Source organism: Phalacrocorax aristotelis, chromosome 6, assembly GCF_949628215.1.
Source record: "Phalacrocorax aristotelis chromosome 6, bGulAri2.1, whole genome shotgun sequence".
NCBI classification, from domain to species: domain Eukaryota; kingdom Metazoa; phylum Chordata; class Aves; order Suliformes; family Phalacrocoracidae; genus Phalacrocorax; species Phalacrocorax aristotelis.
This window is the reverse complement of record NC_134281.1, coordinates 14,286,372-14,312,331: the sequence shown is the minus strand read 5'-3', so window position 1 is coordinate 14,312,331 and position 25,960 is coordinate 14,286,372. Positions and strand designations below refer to the sequence as shown.

Here is a 25,960-nt window from a genome sequence, read left to right as displayed (position 1 = left end):
GGGCTGATGCTGGGCCAGGGAATGATGCTGGTCCCCACCTCGGCTTTGACACCTTCTCACTTCTCTCTGCAGGTGCCCGCAGCATTGCCAGTGACAAGGTGGGAGAGCATCTGAAGGCATAGGCATGGGCAATGGCTTGGCAGACAGGGCTGCCTGGTGGTGGGGCCCAGCTGCCGCCCCAGCCAGGGCTGGGCTGCCCATGGTGGCAGGGGCGGCATGTCCACCAGCCTCTAGCAGGAACTTGGTGCTATTTCTAACGTGTCTTATTGCTGCTCACAGGTTTTTCCTTTCATATTACTTCTACTACCTGTTAAGGTGAAATTTGTATCAAATGGGAAACCATCCCCCCTGCAAGGCTCTTAACCCCCTTTCCCACCCACAAGTTTTCTGGGCTGTTGCCAGTTTGATTTTTAACTTATTTGCTGCTGATGGCATGGTGCTTGGCCCCGTGTCCCCTCCCCCAGGAGCAGAGCTGGGACTTGGTGTGGTTGGGCTCCCCTCATCTAACACTTTAATCTCCTTCCCTGCCCCTCCCATGAGTCTCCCAAATCCCCCCTCAACTCCCTGCTCTCTGCCAGGGGAGGCTGCCTGCATCCCTGGGCTAGGTGGTGCCTTCCTGCATGGCATCCCTCAACACCCACCCTGCAACCAGCTCCATCTCAATAAATTTCACCTCAGCCTCAAACAGGACTCAGTTCCACTTTTGCAGCTGCAATGGTTTGGCAAAGACCTGTGGGGGGCTGGAGGCTCACACGCCTGCCAACAGCATGTCTGTCTTTAATCCAGGGGGTGCTTGTCTCCACTCCCCGGCCTGTTGGGGAAACCCTGAGGATGGTGCTATGTTAGAGGAGGTTCCTGCTCACCTCGCTTGCTCTCAAAGGCTTCATGAAAGCAATGTGGGCTCCCGGGGTTTGCAGGGGGCTGTGGGCTGCTGGGCGGGCTTTGTAGCGCCCGTATGTACCGCTGCTCTCTGGGTATATCTGTATACAGCGAATGTATATGTGTACCAATGCGGGGGGGGTGTGTGTGCTGTGCTATTAAAAGCTGCACTCACAGGGAGATGCCATGCTTCTTGGTGCGCCACTGGAGATGCCCGTGGGGTTTGGGGCCGGTTCTTGAGCCACATGTGTCCTCTGCCCATTGCAGCTGGGATGCCCTTCCCAGCTGCTCCTTGCTGGCAGCACTGGCTGGGGGTCTTCACCCTGCCAGGGAGCCCAGTGCCCCATCAACATGCCTGGCACGTGCCTGGCTGACGCAAGCCAGGCCGTGACCCCCTGGCCAGGCCATGACATGTCAGCACGTGAGGTTGTGGTGCTGCATGATGCACTGGGTGAATCACCACCAGCTGCTAATTTTGGCTGCTCTGACAAGCCGGGGGGCAAGTTCCTGGCTGTCCCCAGGAGGAGGAACAGAGCCAGCATTATTTTCTCTCCCTGACCCTGCCAGGGAGGCTGTGAGGCAGCTGGTACAGGATGGGGTCACCCTGTGACTGCAGGGGTGGGTGAGACCCCCAGCAGTCTAAGCCCCAGTCCCCAGTGCCCTGGCTCCTCGCCCTGGCTAGCCCTCTGGGCTGAGCACCCACCAACTCATCTCATGCAGGTGCCTGCCCAGCCTGAGAGCCCCGGGTGCTTCCACAGCCACTAAGTGGGGAACTCTGGGGCAAAACCCTTCTGCATGGGGCTCACCCCACAGCAACGCCTATAGGCTACTCCCCACTGCAGGCAGCTGGTGGAGACGCTGAGCCAGGCTGGACTGGTGCAGGTGGGATGGAAACCAGTGCCATCCCATTCGGACTGGGTGAAGGTAAGCTGCAAAACTGTGGTGTCCCAGTTGGACTGGTGCAGCTGGCGGCAAACCAGTGGCTCAAGCAGTGATCTGGGGTTGGCACAGCAGGGAGGTGACGTGTCTCCAGCAATGTCTCCCAGCTGGCCAGGGCCAGGGAATCCATCAGGACAGCAGTGCCAAACTGGCACCAGGAGATGATCGGGAGCCTTGTGCGGCACAATGCCAGGGAGGCTGGCACTCACTGTCAGTGCCACGGATGCCGGCCAGCAGTGATATGCATGTGCATTTTTCCCTTCCTGAAGTGATTAACGAAGGCTGACAGGAGCAGGAAGGCTCAATTAGATGGATAAAAACCATCTTGAGAGTCAGATATGAAATAATTATGCCTGAGCTGCCCTGGGTTCCCGGAATCCCCTCCAAACACAGTGGATGGAGCTGAGGGGGCAAACACCCACCCACAGCCTGGGATGATTTCATCTGCTATTAGGCAAAATGTATTAATAACATTGTGTGTGTCCCCCCACTGTGTGTCACTGTCACCCCCTCCATGGGGTGGAGGTGGAGCTGGGGGCAGGATAAGAGCCAGGGCTCAGTGGGGCGCAGGACAAACCCCCAGCTTGCAATCCCTGCACTCCAGGAGTGTTGCCTGAACATCAGGGGAACAAGGACCTGCTGGAAATGGTGAGGCTGCGCTCTTCGGTGATGCTTTCTTAGGGGGAGTTAGCTGGGAAATGGGTTGCAGGGGGTTGGATGCTTTTCATTACTCTCTTCCCAGCTTGTTAAACTACCTCTGGCTGCCCGGTCTGGTACTTTCCAAAAGGTTTCACCCCAGAGATGGGTTGCAGGAAGCTGGATGCCTTTTACTGCCCTCCTTCTAGCTGGACAAACCCCGCTGGGCAATTGATTTAGAGGAGAGGTGGCTGTACAGCAGGATTTGTGTGGTGGTGCCCCTGTACTCCCACCCCACAGCACCCTGCATCCCCTGGGGCCCTCCCTGGCACCAGGGCAGGGGCCAGACTGTAGGAAAATGCTGAGACTTGGCACAGGTCAGTGCATGTGGCTGGACTTGTGCCCTTGTCACCCTACTGCCACTGACCTGCTGTGTATTTTAGACCAAGTGGCTTGTGACCCTCCCAGTAGGGTGGCTTTTGTCCCAGAGAGCTCAGCAGCCCCATGGGGTCTGGCAGCATCTGCCAGGGAAGACGTGGGAGGAGGAAAGCCCCACAGCCCGCCTGATCCTGAAACCCTGGGCATGTCACACTTCCCCAGTCAAAGGGCAGGTCTGGGCTGGGGAGTGGCCACAGTCCCCACGCTGCCACCCTCCAGCTGGGAATGTCCCTTCCCCTGGGTGGCAAAGGGCTGGAGGGTGTGAAGTGGAGGGGACAGCCAGCATCTGGCCAGGGCCTGTGGGAAAGGATGGGGACGCCTGACTGATCTGCCTCCCATGTCACCTTCAGCCTCCACAAAACTCCCCCTCCATGTAAAAAGGTTAAAATCAGGGTGGAAAACTGAAGGCTCCCCAAAAGGGAGGTGATCCCCCATGTGCTGGGCATGGACAGCTGGCTCTGGGAACGGTGGGGTCTGTGTGTGGCACCCTGGTGGGGATGAGCCCTGCCTGTGGGCCGTGGCAACATGCTGGGGGGGTTGATGCTTAGCACCAGCTGTGTGCTCCTCACAGGCGCTCTCGGCCATGCTGTGCTGCAGGATGCTGCTCACCTTCCTGGTGATCCTTGGGATGCCGGTGAGAGCGTGGAAGGGGCTGAACCGTGAGCAAGTCCTGCCAGACCCCCAAGCCGGGGATGGAGGCAAGCAGACAAGGCAGGAAACTACCAATGCTGAGATGCAGCCAGGTCTCCCCAAAATGTGGAGGAGCAACCATGGGTCTGGGGAAGGGTCTCATCCGGACAAACTCAGTCCATCGCTGATACGAGGGCCAGCAAGAAAAGCATTGCCCTGGCCAGTGCTCCCAGCCACCAAGAGACCTGCTCTGGAGAAAAAGGCACGAAAGGTGTCCCTGTCACTTGATGTCCCCACCCACGTACTGAAAATCCTACTTGACCTGGCCAGAGAGAAGGACCTGCAGGCTAAGGCGGCTGCCAACACCGAGCTGATGGCCCGCCTTGGGCGCAGAAAATGAACCTCCCTGGCCAGGGCTGGAGAGGGCAGTGGGGCTGATGGGGGCATTGGCAGAGGGGAGCGCAGAGTGGCATCAGTGTGACCGCGGGGGATCACGGACATGGCACCTCATCCCTGCAGTCCTGATGCCCATGGCACAAGCAGCAGACACAGAAAGATTTGGTTTAATAACTGTCACCTCAGCACCACCAGAGGAGCTACAGCTGGGTTTGCCTTTGCCAGGGCCAGCCCTGGAGCATGGACAGGTCCCAGCCCTGGGCATCACAGGGATTTCTGTGCACTGCTTTTCTCTTCACTCACCCACCACTGGGATGTCTCCAAAGGGGCTGCATCCAGCCAGGCAACTTTTCCTATGTGCTACCTCTCTCTGGGTGGCTGTGGCACACAAAAATCATCCCCAAAGCTTGGCTGAACCTGGAAGCCAGTGGTGGCAAGCGTGCACAATAAAAGGTAGCATTGAACACAACTTGTCGTGGTTTATACTGGTTTTGCACCCCTATCCACACTCATTTTGTGTTACCTCTCCCCGGATCTGCTGTGGGGGCATGTCCCAGGCTGGGGACTGAAGTTCATTAAGCCCCAAACAAGGACTGTCACCCCTTGCACCAGCAGCAGCGCCAGACCCCAGCCCAGGGTGGCTGCAGCAGCTCTGGGCCAACAGGGACGTTGCATTGCATTGCTGGAGCCACCGTCTTCGGCGAGGCTGGGAGATAAGAGTGGTGCAGAGCAGAGTGCAGACGCCCTGTGCAAAGTACAGGGTGGTGCGAGGGAGGCAGAGGCCGGGGGACGCCTGCTGGGGGGGCTGCTGGAGCTGGTGGGGGACACAGCCATGCTCTTCGAGGAGTACCTGCTGCAGGGTGAGTGCAGCCCCTTTGCCCTGGAGCACACATTGGCTTTGGGAATGGGGTGGGAGAAACTGGGGTGACTCCATGCCCTGCTGAAGGAACATATTTCGGTAGCTGGCAAAGGGATGTTCCAGCAGACGGGTGGGTTGTGGTGAGGTGGCAGGGTGGCTATTATGTCCTTTGCCTTCCCTGCCTGCCCCAGAGCTCAGGAGTTGCTTGGGTGGCACCGGACCCCGGGGACATCCCACCACAGTAGGCGGGTGCTGCAAGGCTGGGTCCAGGGCTTTGCAGGTGCAGGGTGCAGAATGGGTTGGGGGTGGCAGCAGGGACACGGGGCACAGAAGGAGCTGCCGATGCCAGTGCCGGTGTGTCACTGCAGGGAAGTTCCAGGGCAGGCCGTCCAGGTGATAAACGCCTGTCCCCAGGAGGGGGTTCTGCCCCCTTGTCCCAGGGGCACTGAGCTCCTGCTACCATATCCTCCTTCCTATATCTTGCCCCATCCCCCCCATCTCCCCTCCTTAAGCCCAGTGTGCCCCCCTGCTCTGGCCCCCGTGTCCCCCGGGCTTCCTGGTGCCTCACTCTGCCCTTTCCCTGCCGTACCCAGGGTGTCCCACTGCCCAGTGTCACTCCAGTGCTCCCAGTGCCTCCTCCCAGGCCCGGTGTGTCTCCCCCCCATGCTGTGTCTTCTTCAGTGTGTCCCCTGGTGCCAGTGTCTCCAGGCCCATTGCCCTCCCCACCCTCACTGTTCCCCAGGTCGGGTTCCTGCCTCGTACCCCCGTGCCAACAGTGCCACTACTGCCCCAACCCCAGTGCCCACCCCAGCCCCAGACCCCCTCCTAGCCCCGCCCCGTCCCCTCCGCCAATCAGACCGCACCCTTCCCGGTCGGTCCCCGCCCTCCCCTCCGGTCAGTCACCGCTCCACGCCACACCTCCGCGCCCCGCCCGCGGCTCGGGCCGCCGCCAGGAGCCACGTCGGGGGGCGGGGCCGCGCCTGCGCAGTGTGGCGGGCGGCGACGGCGGTGACAGGCTGGCAGGAAGGGGCCGGGAGCAGGAAGGGGCGGGCGGTGTCACTGGCACTGGGACCGGGACCGGGACCGGGACTGGGACTGCGACTGGGACTGCTACGGGGCGGGAAAGGCTTCGCCGCGGGGCCGTTTGGCAGCACCATGCTGAAGAAGTTCGACAAGAAGGACGAGGAGTCGGGTGAGGGGAGGCGGGGCGAGCCGGTCTGTAAGGGGAGGCCGGGGGCGCCCTGTCGGGAGGCTCCCCCCTCCTGTGGGTAAGGGAGGGGGAGCTGTGAGGGGAGATCCCCCCCTCCTGTGGGTAAGGGAGGGGGAGCTGTGAAGGGAGATCCCCCCTTCCTGTGGGTAAGCGGGGGGGGGGGGAGTTGTGAGGGGGGGACCCCTGGGGAGCTCTGGGGGGAGACTTGGTACTAGTGTTGCAGGGGGGGCTGGCTGGTGTGCACAAGAGTACAGTGAGAAGCGCCGTGGAAGCACTGGAGCAGTCTGCTGTCATCCTTCTCTCACTGCTGCAACCAGAGGCTAAACCTGTTGCATTGGCACAGCGCACCGATGTTATCTGCTGCAGGTGTAGAGGCTGAGAGTGAATATTGAGCATATTAGCCCTGTTCACCATGGTCCAACTCTCAAGCCAGGTGCTAAAGCAGGGTAGAATCCAGTTTGTAGTTTTTAGTACTGTTTTTCCAACACGCATGGTCTGGTCTTCCAACAAGATTGGTGCCAGCTTCAGTGGGTCTGAAAGGCTGAGCGCACCGAAGAAACACAGAGTGGTTGCTGGACCTCTCAAAACTTTAGGCCCAAGTAGTAAGGAAGAGGTTGATATTTTATGTGGTGTGTAATTCAGGTGGAATCGAGGCTGGATATGACAGTGTTTACTTTCATGGTTGTGCCTTATGGTATCTTTCTCATCTTTCTACAAAGCTTTCTATGTGGCTTGGTCTGCATAACATATCAGTACATCCTGAAGCTAATTGGTTCAGCGTAAATCTTAGTGATTGTTCTGCATGACTGTGCTTGCTTTTTATTTTAATGTGCATTAAATGCTTTGCCTTTGTTTCCCTTGTCCAAAGCATCCAGTGACATCTTGATAAGCAGAGAATTTAGTGAGGCAACTGTTGGAGAGGAACCGCTCTTGGCTTTCATTTTTAAGGCTGTTCTTCATTTGCACCTACCGCATGCTTCAAGGTATTGCGTTACCTGTGGCCAAGGCTGGCAGGAGACGTACTTCCTTGTATTACGATGCTGACTGTTGTTAATTTTGTTCATACTGAGAGTTCACAGAGCTCTCCTTTCTGGCACTCCTGCTCGCCTGCTTCCCAACGTTTTTTCTTCACTATTGCCTTTACTTCTCGTCCTGTTGCTTCTGTTTTGAATTAAGATTCTTAAGATTTACTGCACCTGCCCTTCTCCTGTGGATTTGTGTATGTGTCCAAAATGTATATAGCGTGACTGCTTGTTGTTCTTGGTCTTATGTAGAGTGCATCATCCCTGAATTTACAGGCCTTTTATACCCATTCTTTCCATGTAAAGGCTAACAGAAGAGTCTTTTTGTTGACACGTGTGTGTCTGCTTAATTGGCTTCTGTTTCTTTGCTTTTCATGGATGGTTTAGGTAGCCTTGGATGAGCTGCTTGCACTGGCTCTCAGAAATGCACTCTCAGATGTAATTTTGGGCATAGCATTATTCTGAGATCCTTGCTCGGTCAGTGACTCTTTCTCTGCAAATCAGTACAAATTGTTGTTAGTCATCCAATACTAGGAGCTTTCACTCTGCACAGCCTTTGCCTTTCCTCTGTCTGATTCTCTTCCGATGGAAAAATACTTGGTCAAAGACCTCATGTGCAATATATTTCAAGATCCTTAGAGCTACAAAAGATGAAGAGGCAGTGCTCTGTTGTTGATGGCTGGTTTAGGGATTGTAGACGTGCTGGGTCATGGGAAATACTGTGCTGCTAGGAAGGTTCTTTGGAGCACGTTTGCATGCTCATGGTAGAGCTGGTTCATAGTCATACTAGAGACGTTTTTGTTCTTCTCTCCCCAACCCCGCATAAGTGTGCTTTGTTTGGCCATCTACTGCATTTGCAAACTTCCCCTGAGCCAGAGGAGGGCAGTTTATGAACTGGGAAGGAGCCAGGGTGCAGAAGTGTTTGTGTTTAGGTTTAAGACTTACTCTTGCAAAGGCTCCCAGTGCCAGCATAGGGCGCTTCAGGCCCAGGTCAGATCGGAGCTGGGCCCAGCAGCTGTGCTTTCAAGCAGATCAGGCTTGCTAAACATTGGAACAGCACTGGAAATGGCTGCATTTTGTCCCAGGGCTGGGCTGAACATAGGTACTAATTAAAACCTGCTTATCAATAACTGGCAGCTTTTGAAAGCTGCAGATCACAAATTCTTAGGAGGCAAGCTAATAGAGACCAGGCAGAATGATAGTGCTTTTCCCTCTGATTATCTCATCCTTAATTGGTGAGGGTTTTAATTATTTAATATAATTTATTCTATTAAGTAGAACAATTAAAGTTACAATGAAAGATACTGTGTGTCCAGACTCTCTAGTCCACTGTCTTGTTCTCTTAATTAGCGATAGAGCCAAAAATACTTTACTGGTGGATTCCTGATTGGTTTATAAGAGAGGGATAAAGGACTCCTGACTCACCAGTCTGGCAAGCGATGTCTCTTTTTGTCTGAGATTTTGTTTCTAGGCCTGTCTTACTGATGCTCGAACTGTCAGCAATCTCGCAGCCCAGGGGCTGGAAATAGGTTTGTGGGGATAACAGTGGAGTGCAGCTACTTTACAGCTAATCAGTCTACCTTGGCTCTTGGCTAGTTACTTCTTTGCGGGGCGGGTGATAAGTTGAAGAATGTCCTGTCTGCTCTGCCTTCCTGAACTGCAATGAAGACATCCAACTAATATAGCCTAAAAGAGGGAGCTCTGGTTGCTTGGTGTTCAAGAGAAAGTTACTCCAAAATGCTCAGTCTGTTTTTAAAGTATGGGTATGGTTAGAACATTGCTTTCTCATAGCACTATCCATGGAAAGACTTTTAATCTCTTTATTTTGCAGGTGGGGGTTCCAACCCTTTCCAGCACCTGGAGAAGAGTGCAGTCTTGCAAGAGGTAAATCCTCAATCGCTCTCCTTCGTGTATCACTTTCTAACTAGAGTCTCTCCCTCTCTTGAGTAGGTCACTGGAGAACTTCAGCAAGGAGGTGGGTGTTTGTTACAGTCCCCTGCTAGTTCTGAAAGAAACGGGCAATGCTCCTGTTAGTTCTTATTTTATTATTGGAGGGAGGAAGGGAGAAGGTTGTAATGGTCTCTCCAACAAATTAAAGTCTGTGAACTATAAAAAGTAATAAAATTAATACAATTATCTGGGAAAGCTCATCCTAAAACAGGAAGGTTGGAAAATAGGCTTTGGACACCCCAAATGTCTTGTAGATGACAAAGTTAATGAGCAGGGTGTAAGTGGCTATTGAATAGTCTATGATTTTGCTCTGAAAAAATGCCTTTCTGCTCAACAGCACATAAAATTCTCAGTCCCCAGACCCTGTGGTTTCAGCATTATCTCTTTGCTTGCAATGTTGTGAATGGTGTTGGCTCCTGTTAGCCTTGCAGAGCTAGCGTACATCTGTCAGGAGAGTAGTGTTTTAACTAGCACATGATCCAGACTTACGTGGGTGAAAGTGTGATGAGGATTTGGCCTTTAAACCTTAATTGCACTTGAACTTGCAATCCCAGGATGAGACCGTAGAACCAGCTGTTTAAAAGGGGACCATGTTTAACAGGAATTGAGGGGAAATCTGATCCAAAGACATTACGAATCAAGCCATACCTCACCCACAACTTGTTTGTATCCGTTGCCAAGACCAGACAGGACAGTGTTTCTGAGAGCGCACTGGTGTCAGTGTCCTTGTGTGTGCTTTGTTTCCAGGCACGGGTGTTTAACGAGACTCCCATAAACCCACGAAAATGTGCTCACATCCTCACCAAGATCCTGTATCTCATAAACCAGGTAACGGAGCGTAAATGACACCTATACAGAGACACCTGCAGCAGGCCCAAAGCTGGTTGTGGTAACTGGGACTTCCTTGCTTCTTTCTAAACATCTTCTAGGGGGAGCACCTTGGTGTCATGGAAGCTACCGAATCCTTCTTTGCTATGACCAAGCTGTTTCAGTCCAATGATGTAAGTCTACCTGTTTTCTGCTATATTTATCTGGTGGGACAAGTTGCCAATGTTGTCCTTTTTCAGCCTTGAGATGTGCCTTTTTATACAATCAGCTTTTCCATCCTGCCTGGAGCTACCTGATCTGACTGGGAAGAGTAGGATGGAAGTTTAGAAAGAGAGATCAGCTTTCTAGCCCTTCCCAGACCTTGTAGCAGCCTGACTGAAGCATCGTCTTGAGACGAGAGATTCTTCCCTCTGAATTGCTGTTTAACTCTTGAGATTGTGTTGGGCACAGATCAAGCATATAATCAGCTAGAATACACTGTGCTTTGTGCCCAGCATAAAAAGATCCTGCTTCCTGCTGAGAGTCAACAGCGGTATGTCCTGGAGGAGGCCAGGAATTAGTACCTACCCACAGCAGTAGTACCATCACTAGTTGTTCCCCAAACCTCAAGGCATTAAAATGATGAGAGCAGTGTAGAAGCCCCCAGACTCAGGAATATAAATTGCTTGGTTTCTTGCTTTTGAAGCAACAGGATGCCATCAGCTAATGATTTCAAGCTTTTGTCCTTGTTCGTGTGAATGACAAGTGAAAGACAAAACTGTAGATCCAGCTAAATCTGGTGTCTCTGCAGCTTCATCCTAACATTTAGAAGAGGAAGAGGTGTTTCGTTAATCAATATGGGTTTTGTACATCTTTTACACTCAGCCACTGGGGCTCTCTGAAGGTATCACGTTCTTTATCTTCACAATAAATTCACAGAAGCAGGGAAAACTCAGATCCTTTCCTATCTGGGATCCTCTTAGTTGATGTCTGTCTTCCCTCTTTCCTTGTCAGCCAACTCTTCGCAGGATGTGTTACCTGACTATCAAAGAGATGTCTTCTATTGCAGAAGATGTAATCATTGTTACTAGCAGGTCAGTCACTTCACTTTTCTTACTGCTATATTCACATGTCCTCCAGTAATGCCTGTCCAACCTCTTGGAGATAACTGTAGTCCCTAAGCAGGGTGAGGATAGGGAATGCCCTTGGTGAGGAAATTTTTTCCTTTAAAAGAGGCCATTAAAATACAGACACTGAACTCCTAGTGATGTATGTGAAATGTACTGTGTCCCCATATCCTGTGCCCATGGGTGTTTGGATTTTGGTTACGTGGTATGGCAGCACTGCTGTTTTTTCCCCTTTTGCAAAAGGCTGTGTCATTAAATCCTACTTTCCTGTCTGAATGCCTTGAAGCTTTTTGAAGATTTCTGGCATAAATCCCAAGGCTTACAGGTAGGTAGGGGTTTACTGCTCCTGTAGCAGCACAGATGCAACTTCACTGGGGAGCAAAATTCCCTCTGTGAGTTATTCCTGAATTGCTGCTCATCACACTGAAAGGCTGGGGCCATATCAGGAGACAACGGTGTGAGGGTACAGGGTCTGCTGAGGGCCAAGGCCATGCAGCAGGCAGAAGCCATTCCCAAGTGCTGTGATGTGATGAACTCCCATCACTTCATAGATGGTCTCGCACTCATCAGGATCCTGGAGAAAGGGCAGGAATGAGCCTTCAGTAAGGAAGGGGAATGGCTTAGGGGCATGTGTGTGCGCTCCAGCCTCCTGTGGTGATCAGGAGTTTGAACAGCCTGCCGATGGGCTTGCCTCCCATGGTGATCAAGAGCTCATACAGCTGCTGATGGGCTTGAAACCCAAGTACTGATCTTTTCCTCCTGCCTTCACACACCCCGATGGGACTTGCCCAAGACCTGCAGTTGCCTGCTTGTCATTCAGCTGTGCTCCTGGCTGCCTACTGCTCTCTGTGCACTGTACACATGCCTGAGAGCTGCTGGCTCAGGAGTGCAGTATTGAGAGCTTCCTGTTTTCAACCAGCTTAACCAAGGACATGACTGGGAAGGATGACAATTACCGAGGTCCTGCTGTGAGAGCGCTCTGTCAAATCACTGATGTAAGTGCCACTTTTCCCTTGGGGCAGCCCTAGGCCCTTCACCTTTCCCTACTTCACCCCATCCCATCTTTTACTCTGCTTTTTATGCCGTTGCATCTCCCCTTTCACATTCCTGACAGCTTTTCTGTACCAGCTGTTGTTTCCCTCTCCCTGCAGAGTACCATGTTGCAGGCCATTGAGCGATACATGAAGCAGGCGATTGTTGACAAAGTGCCAAGTGTATCCAGCTCTGCTCTGGTGTCTTCCTTGGTAGGTACTCCCTGCAGGTGGGCCTGAGGGACAGTCAGGCTGGGAAGCAGTTATCTGTGTGGGTTTGGACATCTTTGGAGTTTCAAGGTTTCATTCTTTTTGAACTGAGGGACTGGTGCTGACTTTGTGGGATAACATCAGCCTCTTGAGGCCATGACCATCATGGCCAAGTCTCTGCATGCTGATCTTCTGCTCTTCTATAAGTTGCTGCAGCCAGCACCATCATGGGGAAAGCTTGCTGCTTCTTAATATGAGCTGTGATTCCCAAAGCTTCGTCTACCCTCCTCTCATGGGTGTGTCTGTGACTTTCTCCCCCAGCACCTGCTCAAGACCAGTTATGATGTGGTAAAACGCTGGGTAAATGAAGCTCAGGAGGCAGCTTCCAGTGACAATATCATGGTGCAGGTAGGAAACCCCCTGCCCACACAGGGAATAGCAAGCAGCAGTGGGGAGTGCAGCAAACTACTAGAGCTCAGTCAGACACTTCTGGGCAATGGAGGGGATAGAAGTGGGAAGAACACACTGTGGGTTTGTGACTGTCTCTTTCCCTGCATAGTATCATGCTCTGGGCTTGCTCTACCATGTGCGGAAGAATGACCGCCTGGCAGTCAACAAGATGCTCAGCAAGTTCACACGTCATGGCCTCAAGTCACCATTTGCCTACTGCATGATGATTCGAGTAGCCAGCAAGCTGCTGGAGGAAGAGGCTGGCAGGTGAGGGGGCTCGTTTGCCATGCTGGAATAAATTCCTCAGGTCCTACTTCCATCTTGTCTTGCAGGCTTACTTGCCATCTCATGAGGGAAATTATTTCTGACTTTGAAGTGCAGCATGCAGCTTCTACCCTCTTACTGTTGGTTAAAAGTCAGCAGAGAAAATACAGGATGGTTTCATGTTGTTATGGGATAGCTTCTGTGAGTGTTGTCTGTGTATGTGCTTGCACATCAAATACTTTCTTGTTTCTCTTGCCTGTTTGGCATGGCTGTTCTTTATTGAGATATTCTACTTCATTTTCTCTGACTTCTGTAATTATTTGGCTGTCATGAATCCACTATGGCTTCCAGGTGGTTAAGACTTTGGTGTGTATGGTAAGCTCTCAGTGTGTGAGGGGTAAGGGAGGCTGTCTTCTCAGAAGGCAGGCTGACTTCTAGCCCAAACGTGCTGGAAGTACTGTATAATGACCACTATAAAATCTGGGGACAGTGGATTTATGGCTGCTTTTAACTTTCCACAGACTATGGGACCTGCCCATTTCTGCTGCTGGATTCTTCGTTTCTGTTAGCACCTTTGTCTTCATTCATTCTCGTGCTTTTTTGTCCCTTAGCCGTGATAGCCCCCTGTTTGATTTCATTGAGAGCTGCCTAAGAAACAAGCACGAGATGGTGGTCTATGAAGCTGCATCTGCCATTGTTAACCTGCCCAACTGCACTGCCAAAGAGCTGGCTCCGGCTGTCTCAGGTAAATGTGATGCTTCTGGCAATGGGGAGGGGATTATGGGCCTGCAGTGGTGACACCTGCTGATTACCCCAAGAAACAAGAACCTTGTGTAGTTTCAGGCTTGTAATGCTGCCGTACCCTTTGTTGCTTTGTGCTGCTGCTGAGGGCCTGTGGTGTGTGTGAATAGCTTTGCTCCTGTAAAGGTATTTGCCTGGTGTGTTCAAGTGTGGGTTACTGGAAGGGTCTTTTTTTTTTTTCTCCTGTGAAACAGGGCTGAATTCTAACTGGTAAATCTCCCTGCTTTAAAGTGAGTGTAACAGTGCAAGAAGCCAAGGTGTTGGGGTCCTGCCTTCCCAGCTCAGTCCAGTCCAGAGATTCTTCTGAGCTGGGACTGTTGGCAGGTAGGGAGGCACAGGAAGGGTGCCCTTCATGGGCCAGCCCTGGGAGAGGAACAGGATTTGCACAAAAATGGAGAACAGAAGTTCAAATTGACTTAATGGGAAAGATGACAGGTGATGAAATTGACTTTCAAGAGGAGCAAAGGATAGCAGCACCATGGAAGAAGAGGGAGGAGGGTAGGAGCTAGTTGTCAGAAGGGTTGTGTGGCAAAGGGGACAAAACAGGGAGGGAGGGAGGAAGCTGGTAAATTCGCAGTTGCTTCTTAAGCATGCTTCTAGTTATTTTGTGCTGGCAGCTGTCTCTTTACTGAAGCTCTTGCTTTAGGTATGAAATGCTTCACAACAATAGAGTGCCTAAACATCTGCCTTTGTTGGTTTTCCTGTCTTGCAGTTTTGCAGCTGTTCTGCAGCTCCCCAAAAGCAGCACTGAGATATGCAGCTGTCCGTACACTTAATAAGGTAGGAGCTGGCCTCTTGGGAGCTGTAATAGTTTCTCATGTGCAGGGAGGTGCAGACTTCAGAAGAGAAAGGAGGACAGATTATGCGATGATTTTGTGTGAATAACCTCTACCCTGGACTGCAGCCTTATGTTTCATTGCTTTCTGGGTGAAATAAAGCCTCAAAGAACACTTTACAGAAAGGAGAGGAAAAGAAAAGCAATCACTCTCACAGGTCTCTGTAAGAATATTGCTGGTCTTGCATGTTACTGCTTTGCCTCTGAGCTTCCCATGGTGAAGGAACAACTTGTAAAATGGGGATCAAACCTTGATGTTGCTTCATGCCTGTTCCATGGCAATCTTTTCTCCAGCTTTTCTCTTGATCTTGTAAACTCTCAAAAAGAAAGACAGAATGGCAGTGTCTGGTAGCTGCTGTGCTTCCACCCACAAAGCTGTTCTTCACAGCTAGGCTCATTGGATTTTTGTTGGGAGTTCATAGCTTTCTTTTCTTGACATATAGAGGAGAATTATAAAGTTAAAAATGGTAAAAAAGTGTTTATTACTACTGCTTCCCTTCCAGCAAGAGGTGCAATTCTGCAGGAAGAAAGAGCTTGTTACTTTAATCTCGATTAGTTATTTTTCTGAGATGACCCTCATTTATTTTTACAGTAAGGAGTGGGAGCCAATAGAGACTTGGTGGGTCTTGCCAGCTGGGCCTTTTGCATCTACTGAGTGATTTCCACTCTACCTTCTCTGCTCTAGGTGGCCATGAAGCACCCATCTGCTGTGACTGCCTGTAATCTAGACCTGGAGAACCTTGTGACAGACTCAAACCGCAGCATAGCCACCCTGGCCATCACCACGCTGCTGAAAACTGGCAGTGAGAGCAGCATTGACCGGCTCATGAAGCAGATCTCCTCTTTCATGTCAGAAATCTCAGATGAGTTTAAAGTAAGGAAATGGGAGGAGAAGGGACACACAGGTTCCTGAAGAAACCCCTTGGTCTTTGTCCATGTTTGTGTGTGCACTCTGAAACCCACATGGAGCTGCTTCTAGGAGCTGGGCTGCAGAGTATTTGCAGGGAAGAGAAAGAATCTGAGGCTTTCAGCCTAAGCCATGCCTCGGTCATACAGCACCCAGCTCCAAAGTCGTGTGCTCTTTTCTGGGGAGGTGCTGTTTGAGAATTAAATCTCTTTTTCTTCTTTCTGGTGGGTGTGGGCTTTTCCTAGGGCTGGTCAGTGCATAAAGATCAATCCCCTCCAATTCTTAGGATTATACCTCCTGGAACTGTATTTGTTGGATAAGTAAAGGCAAAACTGCAGTTTCCAGGCTAGGGACCAGCACAGAAATGACACAATCCAACTATTTTTTCCTGCCTGGTGAGACAAAATCTTTTTTTACTTCCCCCCTTTTCCTCCAGGTTGTAGTGGTGCAGGCCATCAATGCACTCTGTCAGAAGTACCCTCGCAAACATGCCGTCCTCATGAACTTTCTCTTCACTATGCTTCGGGAAGAGGTAAGTTTGCAGGACAACTACTTTGTGTTCCTTGTTTGTGCGCATGAACTGCAGGACTGCACAGTGACCCCTGTGAGAGCCAAGCTTTTACTGATGATGCTGTGCAGTAAGAACTTCTCTCTGAAAGGCTTGCAGTCTATCTGGCAGAAATGGCCAGCTGCGTACAATAGTTACACACACACTGCCAGGCATGTTTTTAATGTGGTTTTCATTCTTTGACTTTTCTGGGGGTTTACTAACTCTCAAAGCAAATTTTGACAACAGCAGGTCTGTTGGCAATCGTGTGTTTCCCATTTGAACCAGCTTTCTTTTGTACTTTGACAGCAAATTCCAAGAAGTTTTGTCTTGTACACAAAGATTCAATAACAACCTATTTATTGATGACATGGAACCACTTCTGTTCTCTGTGCTGTGGCAGTGAAGGGATCACGAGTACCTTATAACTATTCTCTGCATTCAGTCAGAAATAAATTGCAGAAAGACAGCTTTACAGAGGTTTGGTGAGGCTGTTTCTAAATGAGCTAACATGCCTGCAACACAGCTGGCACCACTGCTTGCTCTCACATCACTTTCTGCCAATTACAGCCTCTCATTTGGGAACAAACCAGAGCATCTAATTTTGCTCCTGTGAAAAATGGACTGTTCTCCTTTCCCAGGTTTTCTGTGGGTGGATGGTATAATTTTTAATGTGGTTTTGTAGTTCAAACCATTCTGTTTTAAAGCTTTTTTTAAAAATCCAAAATAGCTCTAGAAAGATCCCCCAAATGCCCAGCACTGTGCATGTAATTGGCAGAGGATAGTGCACAGTTTAGTTCCCTGGTGTGTACTGAGGACACTAGTAAATAACGTCTGAAGGTAACTCAGCATTAATGGCATGGCAGGTTATGGGGTGTGCCTGGGGAGGTATTGATTGCCTGTCTTCCCACATTAATGGGGCTATTTGCTGGGTCCTGCTGTGGCAGATATGATCCTTAATATATTTCTCTTGTGATTCATCCTCAGATTTCTGGTGCTAAAGGGGAGAGGGTCGGGTTTTTTTCCTCCCATGTGGCTGTTTTTATGCACTAATTCTAGCAGCAGAGGATTTTGAAGGAGATATAAACCCCTCAGGTGGATGGATTGTTTTATCTTCTTTAGGACTTTTTTTTTCTTCACTGCAACCATTCAGAATATTAGCTGGCCCTCTGGGCATAAAGAGGGTCAGAAGTCAGGGCAGCATTATTGTCCTTCTCCTTTCAAACCCAGATTCAAAGCACTGACTGTGAGTGACCTTTTCAAATGAAATTCTTTCCTGTCTGGATAGTTCAGAGCCTCTAAAATAATTTGAGATTTCCAGCTGAGCAGTTCCCCCTTGCTCCTTAGGGTGGCTTTGAATACAAGCGAGCCATTGTGGACTGCATCATCAGCATCATTGAGGAGAACTCGGAGAGCAAAGAGACAGGCCTGTCTCACCTCTGTGAATTCATCGAGGACTGCGAGTTTACTGTGCTGGCCACTCGTATCCTCCACCTCTTGGGGCAGGAAGGGCCCAAAACCAACAACCCCTCCAAATACATTCGCTTCATCTACAACAGGGTGGTCCTGGAGCATGAAGAAGTCCGGGCAGGTAAGAGGCAGACCTGGAAAGCTGTCTATCCTATGACAGATCTTCAAGGCAGTATACTGCTAGAACGTCTCTGCTTTTGAGGATTGTGATTTGCTCTAGTCCTGAGCAGATCTTTTTACACAGCAAAGATCCTGCAGTAGTATTGATGGAAGAGGTGGCTTGCAGCTCAGAAATGGGGAGGGAGATGCAGTGACTCTGAAACGAGGCAGAGGAGGTTTGCAGGCACTTTGCTGTAATGCATCTGCCTCTTTCTAGTCACAGTAATGCTTTATACTAGTGCTAGCATCTCTGACATGGCATTTGAACAAGGCCAGGAAACAGAGGAAACTTCAGGTGAATTCTTTGATTTCTAATTCTGTTTTCAATACTTGTGCTACAGGTGCTGTAAGTGCCCTGGCCAAGTTTGGAGCTCAGAATGAGGAGATGTTACCCAGTATCTTGGTGTTACTGAAAAGGTGAGTTGCACCTTGGAGTTTCTCAACATCCTGGGTGAAAACTTCTAGTTTTTTGGAGAGCTTGTTAGCATCCCCATGCATGTCTAGTCTCTTCTAGCTGTGGGTTTGAGAAGGTGCAGTGGGTACCTGGGATCCTGTGATGGGATCACCACTGCATTCGGCACTGCAAAGTGGACAGAAGCCAAGTGTGGTGGATGATTGCTTTTCTAATACAGTTACTAGTAGATTACTGGTTGTCTCCTATGACATGTTTTTCTGGCCCTATAAGGTGGCTTAGTCACCTGGATTCATTCATGTGTACTCTGCTGCCTTGCACTGAAGAAATTTTTCCACTTTCTTCTCAGGTGTGTGATGGATGATGACAACGAAGTGAGAGACAGAGCCACCTTCTACCTGAATGTCCTGGAGCAGAAGCAGAAAGCCCTCAATGCTGGCTACATCCTGAATGGTAATGCAGGAAGTCCTCAAAACAAGTCTGCACCTCTTTCCTGATTTAAGAAGTGACAAAGAGATGGCATTATCTCTGGTTTCAGTGACCTGTCCCTTCTGTCCCCAGGTTTGACAGTGTCCATCCCTGGCCTGGAGAGGGCTCTGCATCAGTACACCCTGGAGCCCTCTGAGAAACCCTTTGACTTGAAATCTGTTCCTTTGGCAACAGCTCCTATCATTGAGCAAAGAGCAGGTGAGGAACAGTCCCCCGAATGCTGCTCCAGACTGCAAGTAATTCCCTAGCAGCACCAGCCCTCGGACAATAGGCTGCATTGGGCCTGCTGGGAATTGCTGAGCTCCATCCTATTTGAATTTTGTGGGATTACATCTCTGTAAAGACTAAGGCCAGCAAATCTGGTTGCTCCCACATTAGTGTTTCAGTTTAGTTCAACTGCTAATAATAGTAATAGTTGGTAATCGTCACTGGAGCTGCTGCAGTTCCAAAGGTGTTTAGGAAGCTAAATATGGGTGTCTAGTCCATAGCAAAATGAGAAGTAAGCTCCCTTCCTTTCCTTAGGCAAATCCAGACAGTGATCTGTTTTTCTGATTTAGTTACTTCTTACTCCTCACCTTCAAATCTTTTCAGTTTTGTTTTTGTTTTCTTTTTCTCTTGCAGAAAATGCCCCTGTTGCTGTAGTCAAACAGCCAGAGAAGGTGGCAGCAACACGGCAAGAAATATTCCAAGGTAAACTGATACAAAGCCTCTCCTATGCCTGTGTGTGAGACCAATATAGCCACCTCTTGCTGAGCCTGTTTAGACCCTCTGGCTTTGTCCCATCTCCTTGCAGGGAGTGACATGGGCTCCCAACTTCAGGCGAACTGTTTGCTCCTGGGAGGTGGAGGTGCCTGTAGTCCTTTCTATCTTGCAGTAGATGTGGGCAAAAGATGACTCTGCCTTTAAAAGTCCCTTGTGAATGTTTATGAGTGTTTAATGGATAGTTCCTTGCTGCAGCAGCTTCTGGCAGCTTAAGTGAGAACGTTGAAACTGCTAAGACCTTCCTGTGGGTTGGGAAAAGCAACGGTTTCTTTGTTCTCTGTTTCAGAGCAACTGGGGGCGATCCCAGAGTTTCGGGGACTGGGCCCGCTCTTCAAGTCTTCCCCAGAGCCTGTTGCCTTAACAGAGCTGGAGACAGAGTATGTGGTTCGTTGCACCAAGCACACGTTTGTCAGCCACATGGTGTTCCAGGTGGGTAGCTGTGGCATGTGGTGCTGAAAGAGTATTGAAAAAACAAGCTTCTGACTGGTTAAAAGCTCTACTGGGAAGAAATAGCTAAGGCATATCTGTGTTCAAAGCATGTCACTGCAGTGAGGAGTCCTTAGTTTCTCATCCATGGCAGCAGAGCCACAGAAAAAATTAATTAGGAAGCATGTGTGTCTGTGGCTGAACAATGCTTACACGTACAGTCCAAATACATCAAACAAGCACTAGATGGGGCTATTCTCACCAAGCAGTTGGCATGGGGAGGTGTGGTCATTCCTGAGGGTCCCCAAGCACATAGTTCAGGCATAAAAGAGCAAAGCTTACTATATCTAAGAGGCTGAAAAGGGTACCCAAGAAAGGGTTGTGGTGGGGGAGAGCCATTCATTGCCTATATTTTGTTTTAGCCTGTGTGGTACAGGTGCTTTTTTCTGTATGTCTCAGCCTTGGCTGTACCACCCTGCTGCTACATGTGAGATGTTAGGATTAATGTGCCAGCATCTTTGCCTGGGCCTTGGGGAGCTAAAGGCACAGTGAGTCCTACACTAGCTTGATAGCAGCAGTGTTTTGTCCTTAGCCAGCTCCTTAAAAGCTCAGAACTGCTTACACAGTCCTCATAGGGGTTGATCTTTGTTTCTGTTGTCCATCCACCAGATGCAATTGTATGAGTTTAAGTGACTTGTCATTGCAGCCGGAACAAAGTCTAATCAGCAAGTTTAGACTTGCTGAAACGTGCTCAAACTATCCCTAGTTTGAGCTGTGCAGCGGGTCATCTTCCCATCTGCTGTGTCCCTGTAGCACTGGGTAAGAAGACATAGGCAAGATAATAGTCGCATTTCCATACAGCAAAGCGTTAACCTGGGAATTACCATCCAGGGAGAAAGGACAAAGTACACTTAGAGGAAAATGTTCCATGCTAACTGGTGAACTGAAACAGGCCGAAGCTGACACATCCCTGCCCTCATTGAATTTGTGCTCCTGCCTGGGTGGCAGGCAGCAGGCTGTTTCATTTTAAGTGTTGTTTCCTTTTAAAAGAAAAAAAAAAAAGTTTGCTGGAGCAGTGGAGTCCCCTGCAGGGTTTTAGCTTCTCCCCTAAAGCATTTAAATTAGTAGGTTTTAGTCACAGTTGCTCTGTGACTAAACTGGAATGCATGAGCCCTGTGACTAGCCAGCTGATAGCAAGGTGCGCTGTTGAAACACAAACAGCTAGGGGTTCATGAATTGATACCATGCTCCCACTCTGCCTAAAGTGAGTCTGCTATTAGATCTAGAGTGAGCTGCTTCAAGCTGTTGCTGCTTCCCCTTCCCCGTTTAGTTTGACTGCACGAACACCCTGAATGATCAGATCCTGGAGAATGTCACAGTGCAGATGGAGCCAACAGAGGGATATGAGGTCATTGGCTATGTACCTGCCAAAACCCTGGTGTACAACCAGCCAGGTACCTGCTACACGCTGGTGGCACTGTCTGAAGAGGATCCAACAGCAGGTAAACAGTTTGTCCTCTGTTTTCTTGACATCCCCTGAAGTCCCCCAAATTAAGTGTACCGTATTGCTCGCCCCCACACATTCTACCTTGCATCCTAGCCAGATATTTATAGCCTGTGTGTGGGTGTAGCCCTGAGTGACGCTGAGCATGACTTCTCTTTGCTGTTTGTGGGCTGTCAGGCCTCCCTTCTTCCCTCCTGGTTCCCTTGTGCTGTAGCATTGTTGAGTCAGGCCATGAGAGCTGGCAGATAAGCATTCAGCTCTCTGCCGAGTTGTCTCCCATGCACCCTGGCCTGTCCCTTTAGCCTGTCTCTTCTTTGTGTTTAGTATGTGGGGAGGCTGGTACTTGTAAAGCGCTGTGAGTGCCCAGATGCTCTGAGTAGCAAAGGGATATTTCAGACAAACTGCTGGAAGTTCAGGGAGGTCTACTTGAACTGAACATCCTCTCATTTGTCACTGTCCAGAACATGAACCAGGCCTTGCCTGTGCTTTGGTCTCCCTGGTTTTTGTTCTGGGACTGCTCACCTATGTGTGTTGCTGCCATTCACCCAGCAGTGCCTATCTTCTTGGGGATAAGTTCCCCATCGCTTCCTCTCCCAGCCCAGCGGTATTAATCAGCTGCTCTGTTGCAGTGCAAGGTGGTTTCATTTCACAGGCACGTGAACCAATCTCTAGATAAGGAGGTTGTCTCTTCACAGGGCACTGGTGGGACATGTTTAGTTAGTATTCCCAACACAACCTGAGGTTCATAAGTAATAGCACTTGATCTGAGGATTATGGTGTTGTACAACCATCATGAGCCTGTCTTTATCGCTGTTTGCTAGCCTTAATATTATAAATAAATACCTTGTCCTTGAGAGAGAGAAACTGTTGGAGAGCCCTCTCTAGGTCATGGGCTAAGCCTGTGCTGCTGACAGTGAGGGGGAGAACCCAGCTGCCGCAGGTTTCCCAGCCCCGCTCTGCTGCAGAGCATTGCAGATCTGGTGTAATGTGAGCTTCGCCTTTGCCTCCCCCACCTCCAGTGGCCTGTACCTTCAGCTGCATGATGAAGTTCACTGTCAAGGACTGTGATCCGAACACGGGTGAGACAGACGACGAGGGTTACGAGGATGAGTATGTGGTAAGGAGCTGGGCGTGTACCTGATCATGGAAACTACAGTCATTTTGAGAGCTTTTGTGATCTGTATTCGGATACCTGCAAGCAACTATGTGACCACTGACAGTGATGTGAGCAGCATCATGTGAAGAGCGGGTTCTTGCTGTCTCTGTGGTGTCTGTCCCGAGGTGCAAATGTGGGTTTGGGGAGCTTGCTTTGTCTCTGAGTATCCTACTGTTGCTCTCCAGGCAGACAACTGACTGTGCAGGATACTTATGTTGTGGGAGGCCATGGCATATCCTCTGTGCTTGGCTGGCTGTGCCCTATGGGCTCCAGCAGTTGCACAATCAGGTTTGTGGAGACAGAGGGTCATGGGTCATCTTTTGTTCTCCATGAGTTGCTCTCCATGATGGCACAGTTAACTGCCTAGTGGCTTGCCTGATACAGGCAGATTGCCATCCTTATTCTTGCTTTGGGGAAGGTGGGCCTTTTCCCTCCCCTGAACCAAGACTGATGAAAGCACTGATGCTGCAGAAACACCTCGCTTCCAGGCTGTGCTGTTTCCAGAACAGTTTTTGTGCCACAAAGGAAGAAGCTGAACTTAATGCCTGGTCAGAAACAGGGACTGCCTCAGAGTGTGGTGATTACCCTCCAGAAAGGAAGGGATGTTGTGCCACAACCTCAGCTTGCCCTGTTAGCTCCAGAAGCTGTTTTGTCTGTGTTGCCTGTCACTGCTGTGAATCTGATTAGAGGCACTGCTCTGCAGTGAGTCACTGAGGACACAACATCCTCCCAGAAGGAGCGAGGAGGGGTTTTACCAAAGGAACGTGCAAGGTTAACCCCTCTCTCTGCTTCCCACTAGTTGCCAGGGCATTTGAATGATACTTAAATAAACTCTTCCACATGTTTTCAGCCAGAATCAGGAGGAGATGCTTTCCTGCAGCGGTACGGTAGCTGAAATTAATGCAGGCTGGTATCTAGCCAGCTCTGGTGCTGAGTGCTCTTCGATACATGCTCTGGAGGGATGAGCCCACTGCTGCATTACACAGATGTAGTCACAGCAGTAGTTCGGCTAACCCAGCACACACTGTTACGTGATTGCAAATGCCTGGCAGTATCTCACTGTACTTTACCAGCCTACAAAACAACAGTCCAGAAAGGCAAAATAGAAGCTTATGTGCATTCCAGGGAAACAAATGCTGCATCTATGTGAGCACAAGTGGCTGTTTCTTAGTCTTTGTCCTCTGTTTTGGACGTTTGTCCAGTGCTTTGATCTCTGTCAGGCCAAGGGCTGTGCTCAGAACGGGAACCTGCTGTGTAAACCCTGGAAATGGCATGGCCAGTGGCTTTCCCAGGCCAAGTAGTTGCTCAGCCAAGTGGTGTTTGCCCAAGCAAACTAGAAGGGGCAGGGCTTGCTGTGATGTATTCATGGCCTGAAGTGAAAGCTGTCTCCTGCACTGACCTGATCTCAGGGAATCCAGGCTAAAGCTCACTCTGGAGAGAGCAGAGTTATGAACAACCATCTTTCATTTGAACCTCTTCTACCACCAGCTTGAAGACCTGGAGGTAACAGTGGCTGATCACATCCAGCGAGTTCTGAAGCCAAACTTCGGAGCAGCCTGGGATGAAGTAGGTGATGAGTATGAAAAGGAAGAGACCTTTACTTTATCTGCTTTTAAAACCCTTGAAGGTAAGGGGGTGCCTGAACCCAGCAGAGCCCTTAACATTTCTCTCTCTCCAACAGCCAAAGTCCAGAGGTGCAGTCTGGCTCACTTTAGATCTCACAGAAAGGCTAATGGGGCAAAACCCTTCATAAATAGTTTCACCGTAGCTGTTAAATGTGGAGCTACAGTTGGTGTGATAACAAGTTAGTTCAGGTTTCAAAAAAACCAAACAAGTATTCTGGGCCCTGTGGATTGTGGGAGGCAAGAGAACATCTTGCTTTGCTCTCACACTTTACCCTAACAAGCAGACCATAGGTCAGCTGCAAGTTCCCACTTCCCTTCTGTGAAAGCAGGGGATGCTCTGACCTTAGGACTCCAGACCAGTAAAAAAAGGTCAATAAAGCGGAAGACATGAAGTTGGTGGGCAGGCCTGTGGTGTGAGCCCTCTTCTCTTTCATCATGTATGAAAGACTCCTTTTGTTGTTCCTGAGAAGCCTGTGAAAACGCAGTCCTTTTGATGGCTCAGAAGGGTGTCCATGTTCTGTAGCCATCTCAGTGCTTCCTTACACAGTGCCTTGGGCTTGAAATATGTTCCCTGAGGCCTTTTCAGATGCCTCCTGAAGACCTGTGAGGTGTCTCCTTCTCTCTGCATCCGTCCCCCGAGAGGCAAGCTGGCTGTCAGGGTTGCACAGTAAGCATGCAGCCAGCTGCACTCTTATTTCCGTTGGCTGACTCATTCACCGTCCTGCTTCTGTTGCACCTTTGCTGCATCAGATAACAGAATGGCTATGTGGCGGAGGGGTTTTTGTGTGTTGCCTTTGCCTCCCTGGCAGCCTCTAAAATGACAATACTACCAATGCTATGTGTCCCTCTGAACAAGGAACATGAACCCTAATGTGCAGGGAGGGCTTGAGTCATGTTTAGATGCTGTTTGTGTGCCCTTGTCAAGACACCTGTGATATGGAGCCTGTTTTATTTTTTTCCTTAACAGAGGCAGTTAGTAATATCGTGAAGTTCCTGGGGATGCAGCCCTGTGAGCGATCGGATAAAGTGCCAGATAACAAGAACTCTCACACTCTGTACCTGGCAGGTGAGCTGTGGGGTGAGGTCTCCACTCGAGTAGCAGCTTTCTGGGGGGTTGCACAGAGCTGCCTGTTGAAAATCAGGGCAGGAGTTTCCGATGGAGCCCGCTGCACCCTGGCTAGGATTTGGAGTCTTGTCCCTGACATGGTTTCTGTCTCTGCAAGTGAGGAGCAGCTGATGTTGGGATCAGGGAGGGTGCTGTGATGGGAGGGGTGTTGGGATCAGCCCTAGGCTCAACTGGGTGGAATCTGCTGTCTTTGATCTGTGGCATCCTGGTTTGGAGTGAGCCTGGGGGAGCAAGTACAGCACCCTTGTCCAGCAAAATGGATGTGTCCTGGAGCTCTTAGACGAGTGACTGCTCATCACTGAAGGAGTACCTGGATCTCTTCTCAGCTGGAGTTTATCTTACACTTTGCTTTCATGAGTTTTACAGTAGCAAAAGTCTCAGATACGTTATAATGAGTTAGAAATGTGCTGGTCGAGGGTCTCTCCTGGCCCAGTGCTGGGGCTTTGCCAGACCGCACATGGGAAAGCTGCCCTTGCCACACAGCAGTGTTCATTTCTAAGGCTGGGAGGGGGGGCAGCCTGCAACAGGCTGACTCCTTCCTCACACTCTCCCTTCCAGGTGTGTTCCGGGGTGGCCACGACCTCCTGGTACGGTCTCGTCTTGTTCTGACCGACACCGTGACGATGCAGGTCACCGCTCGCAGTGGAGAGGAGCTCCCAGTGGATGTGGTCATGGCCTCTGTCGGATAAACTGCCTCTTCCAGGACTGTCCTGACCCCCAGTCCCCGTGGGCAATGCTTCTTTCTCTGGCAGCAGAATAGGGATCACGTTCACTACAGCAGCTTTTGTGTTCTCTGCAGTACAGCTGTATTTGGGGCTCTGTCTATAAAATAACCATGTTTTTAAGGTCCGATTTGACAAAGCGCTTTGTCCCTGCATCGGAGGGCCTCGTAG

The 25,960-nt window shown here is 50.2% G+C and overlaps 2 protein-coding genes across 3 annotated transcripts in view; both read left to right on the top strand.

Moving 5' to 3' along the window:
• The window catches only part of COL7A1 (collagen type VII alpha 1 chain), a 30,718-nt gene extending 29,660 nt beyond the window's left edge, over positions 1-1,058 (top strand). The window contains exon 120 of the mRNA XM_075096050.1: positions 73-1,058. Within this exon, the coding sequence (XP_074952151.1) occupies positions 73-122 (50 nt within the window). The 3' untranslated portion in view covers positions 123-1,058. The remainder of the gene's footprint in view (positions 1-72) is intronic.
• A 3,578-nt stretch (positions 1,059-4,636) lies between these two features.
• Positions 4,637-25,919, top strand: COPG1 (coat protein complex I subunit gamma 1). Of its 2 annotated transcripts, none has more exons than XM_075096048.1 (24): positions 4,637-4,778; positions 8,841-8,893; positions 9,707-9,787; positions 9,889-9,960; positions 10,781-10,860; positions 11,813-11,888; positions 12,045-12,137; positions 12,456-12,542; positions 12,694-12,851; positions 13,460-13,593; positions 14,362-14,429; positions 15,170-15,358; positions 15,828-15,923; positions 17,286-17,529; positions 17,909-17,984; positions 18,329-18,432; positions 18,541-18,666; positions 19,090-19,158; positions 19,517-19,659; positions 20,987-21,158; positions 22,180-22,277; positions 23,805-23,943; positions 24,909-25,007; positions 25,626-25,919. In XM_075096048.1, exons 1-24 carry the CDS (start codon positions 4,751-4,753, stop codon positions 25,754-25,756), a joined length of 2,616 nt encoding a protein of 871 aa, XP_074952149.1. In that variant the 5' UTR covers positions 4,637-4,750; the 3' UTR covers positions 25,757-25,919. The 2 variants fall into 2 exon arrangements, with proteins under 2 accessions (XP_074952149.1, XP_074952148.1); XM_075096047.1 differs by lacking the exon at positions 4,637-4,778 and adding an exon at positions 5,769-5,969.
• The last annotated feature ends 41 nt before the right edge of the window (positions 25,920-25,960 follow it).

What these genes read in the sequence shown, in the direction of transcription:
- COPG1 (XM_075096047.1), top strand. Translation starts at nt 5,933, where the DNA reads ATGCTGAAGAAGTTCGACAAGAAGGACGAGGAGTCGG. An exon ending in CAAGAAGGACGAGGAGTCGG is followed by an intron (nt 5,970 to 8,840) that starts GTGAGGGGAGGC and finishes TTTATTTTGCAG; the next exon opens with GTGGGGGTTCCAACCCTTTC. An exon ending in TGAAGAGGATCCAACAGCAG is followed by an intron (nt 21,159 to 22,179) that starts GTAAACAGTTTG and finishes CCCCACCTCCAG; the next exon opens with TGGCCTGTACCTTCAGCTGC.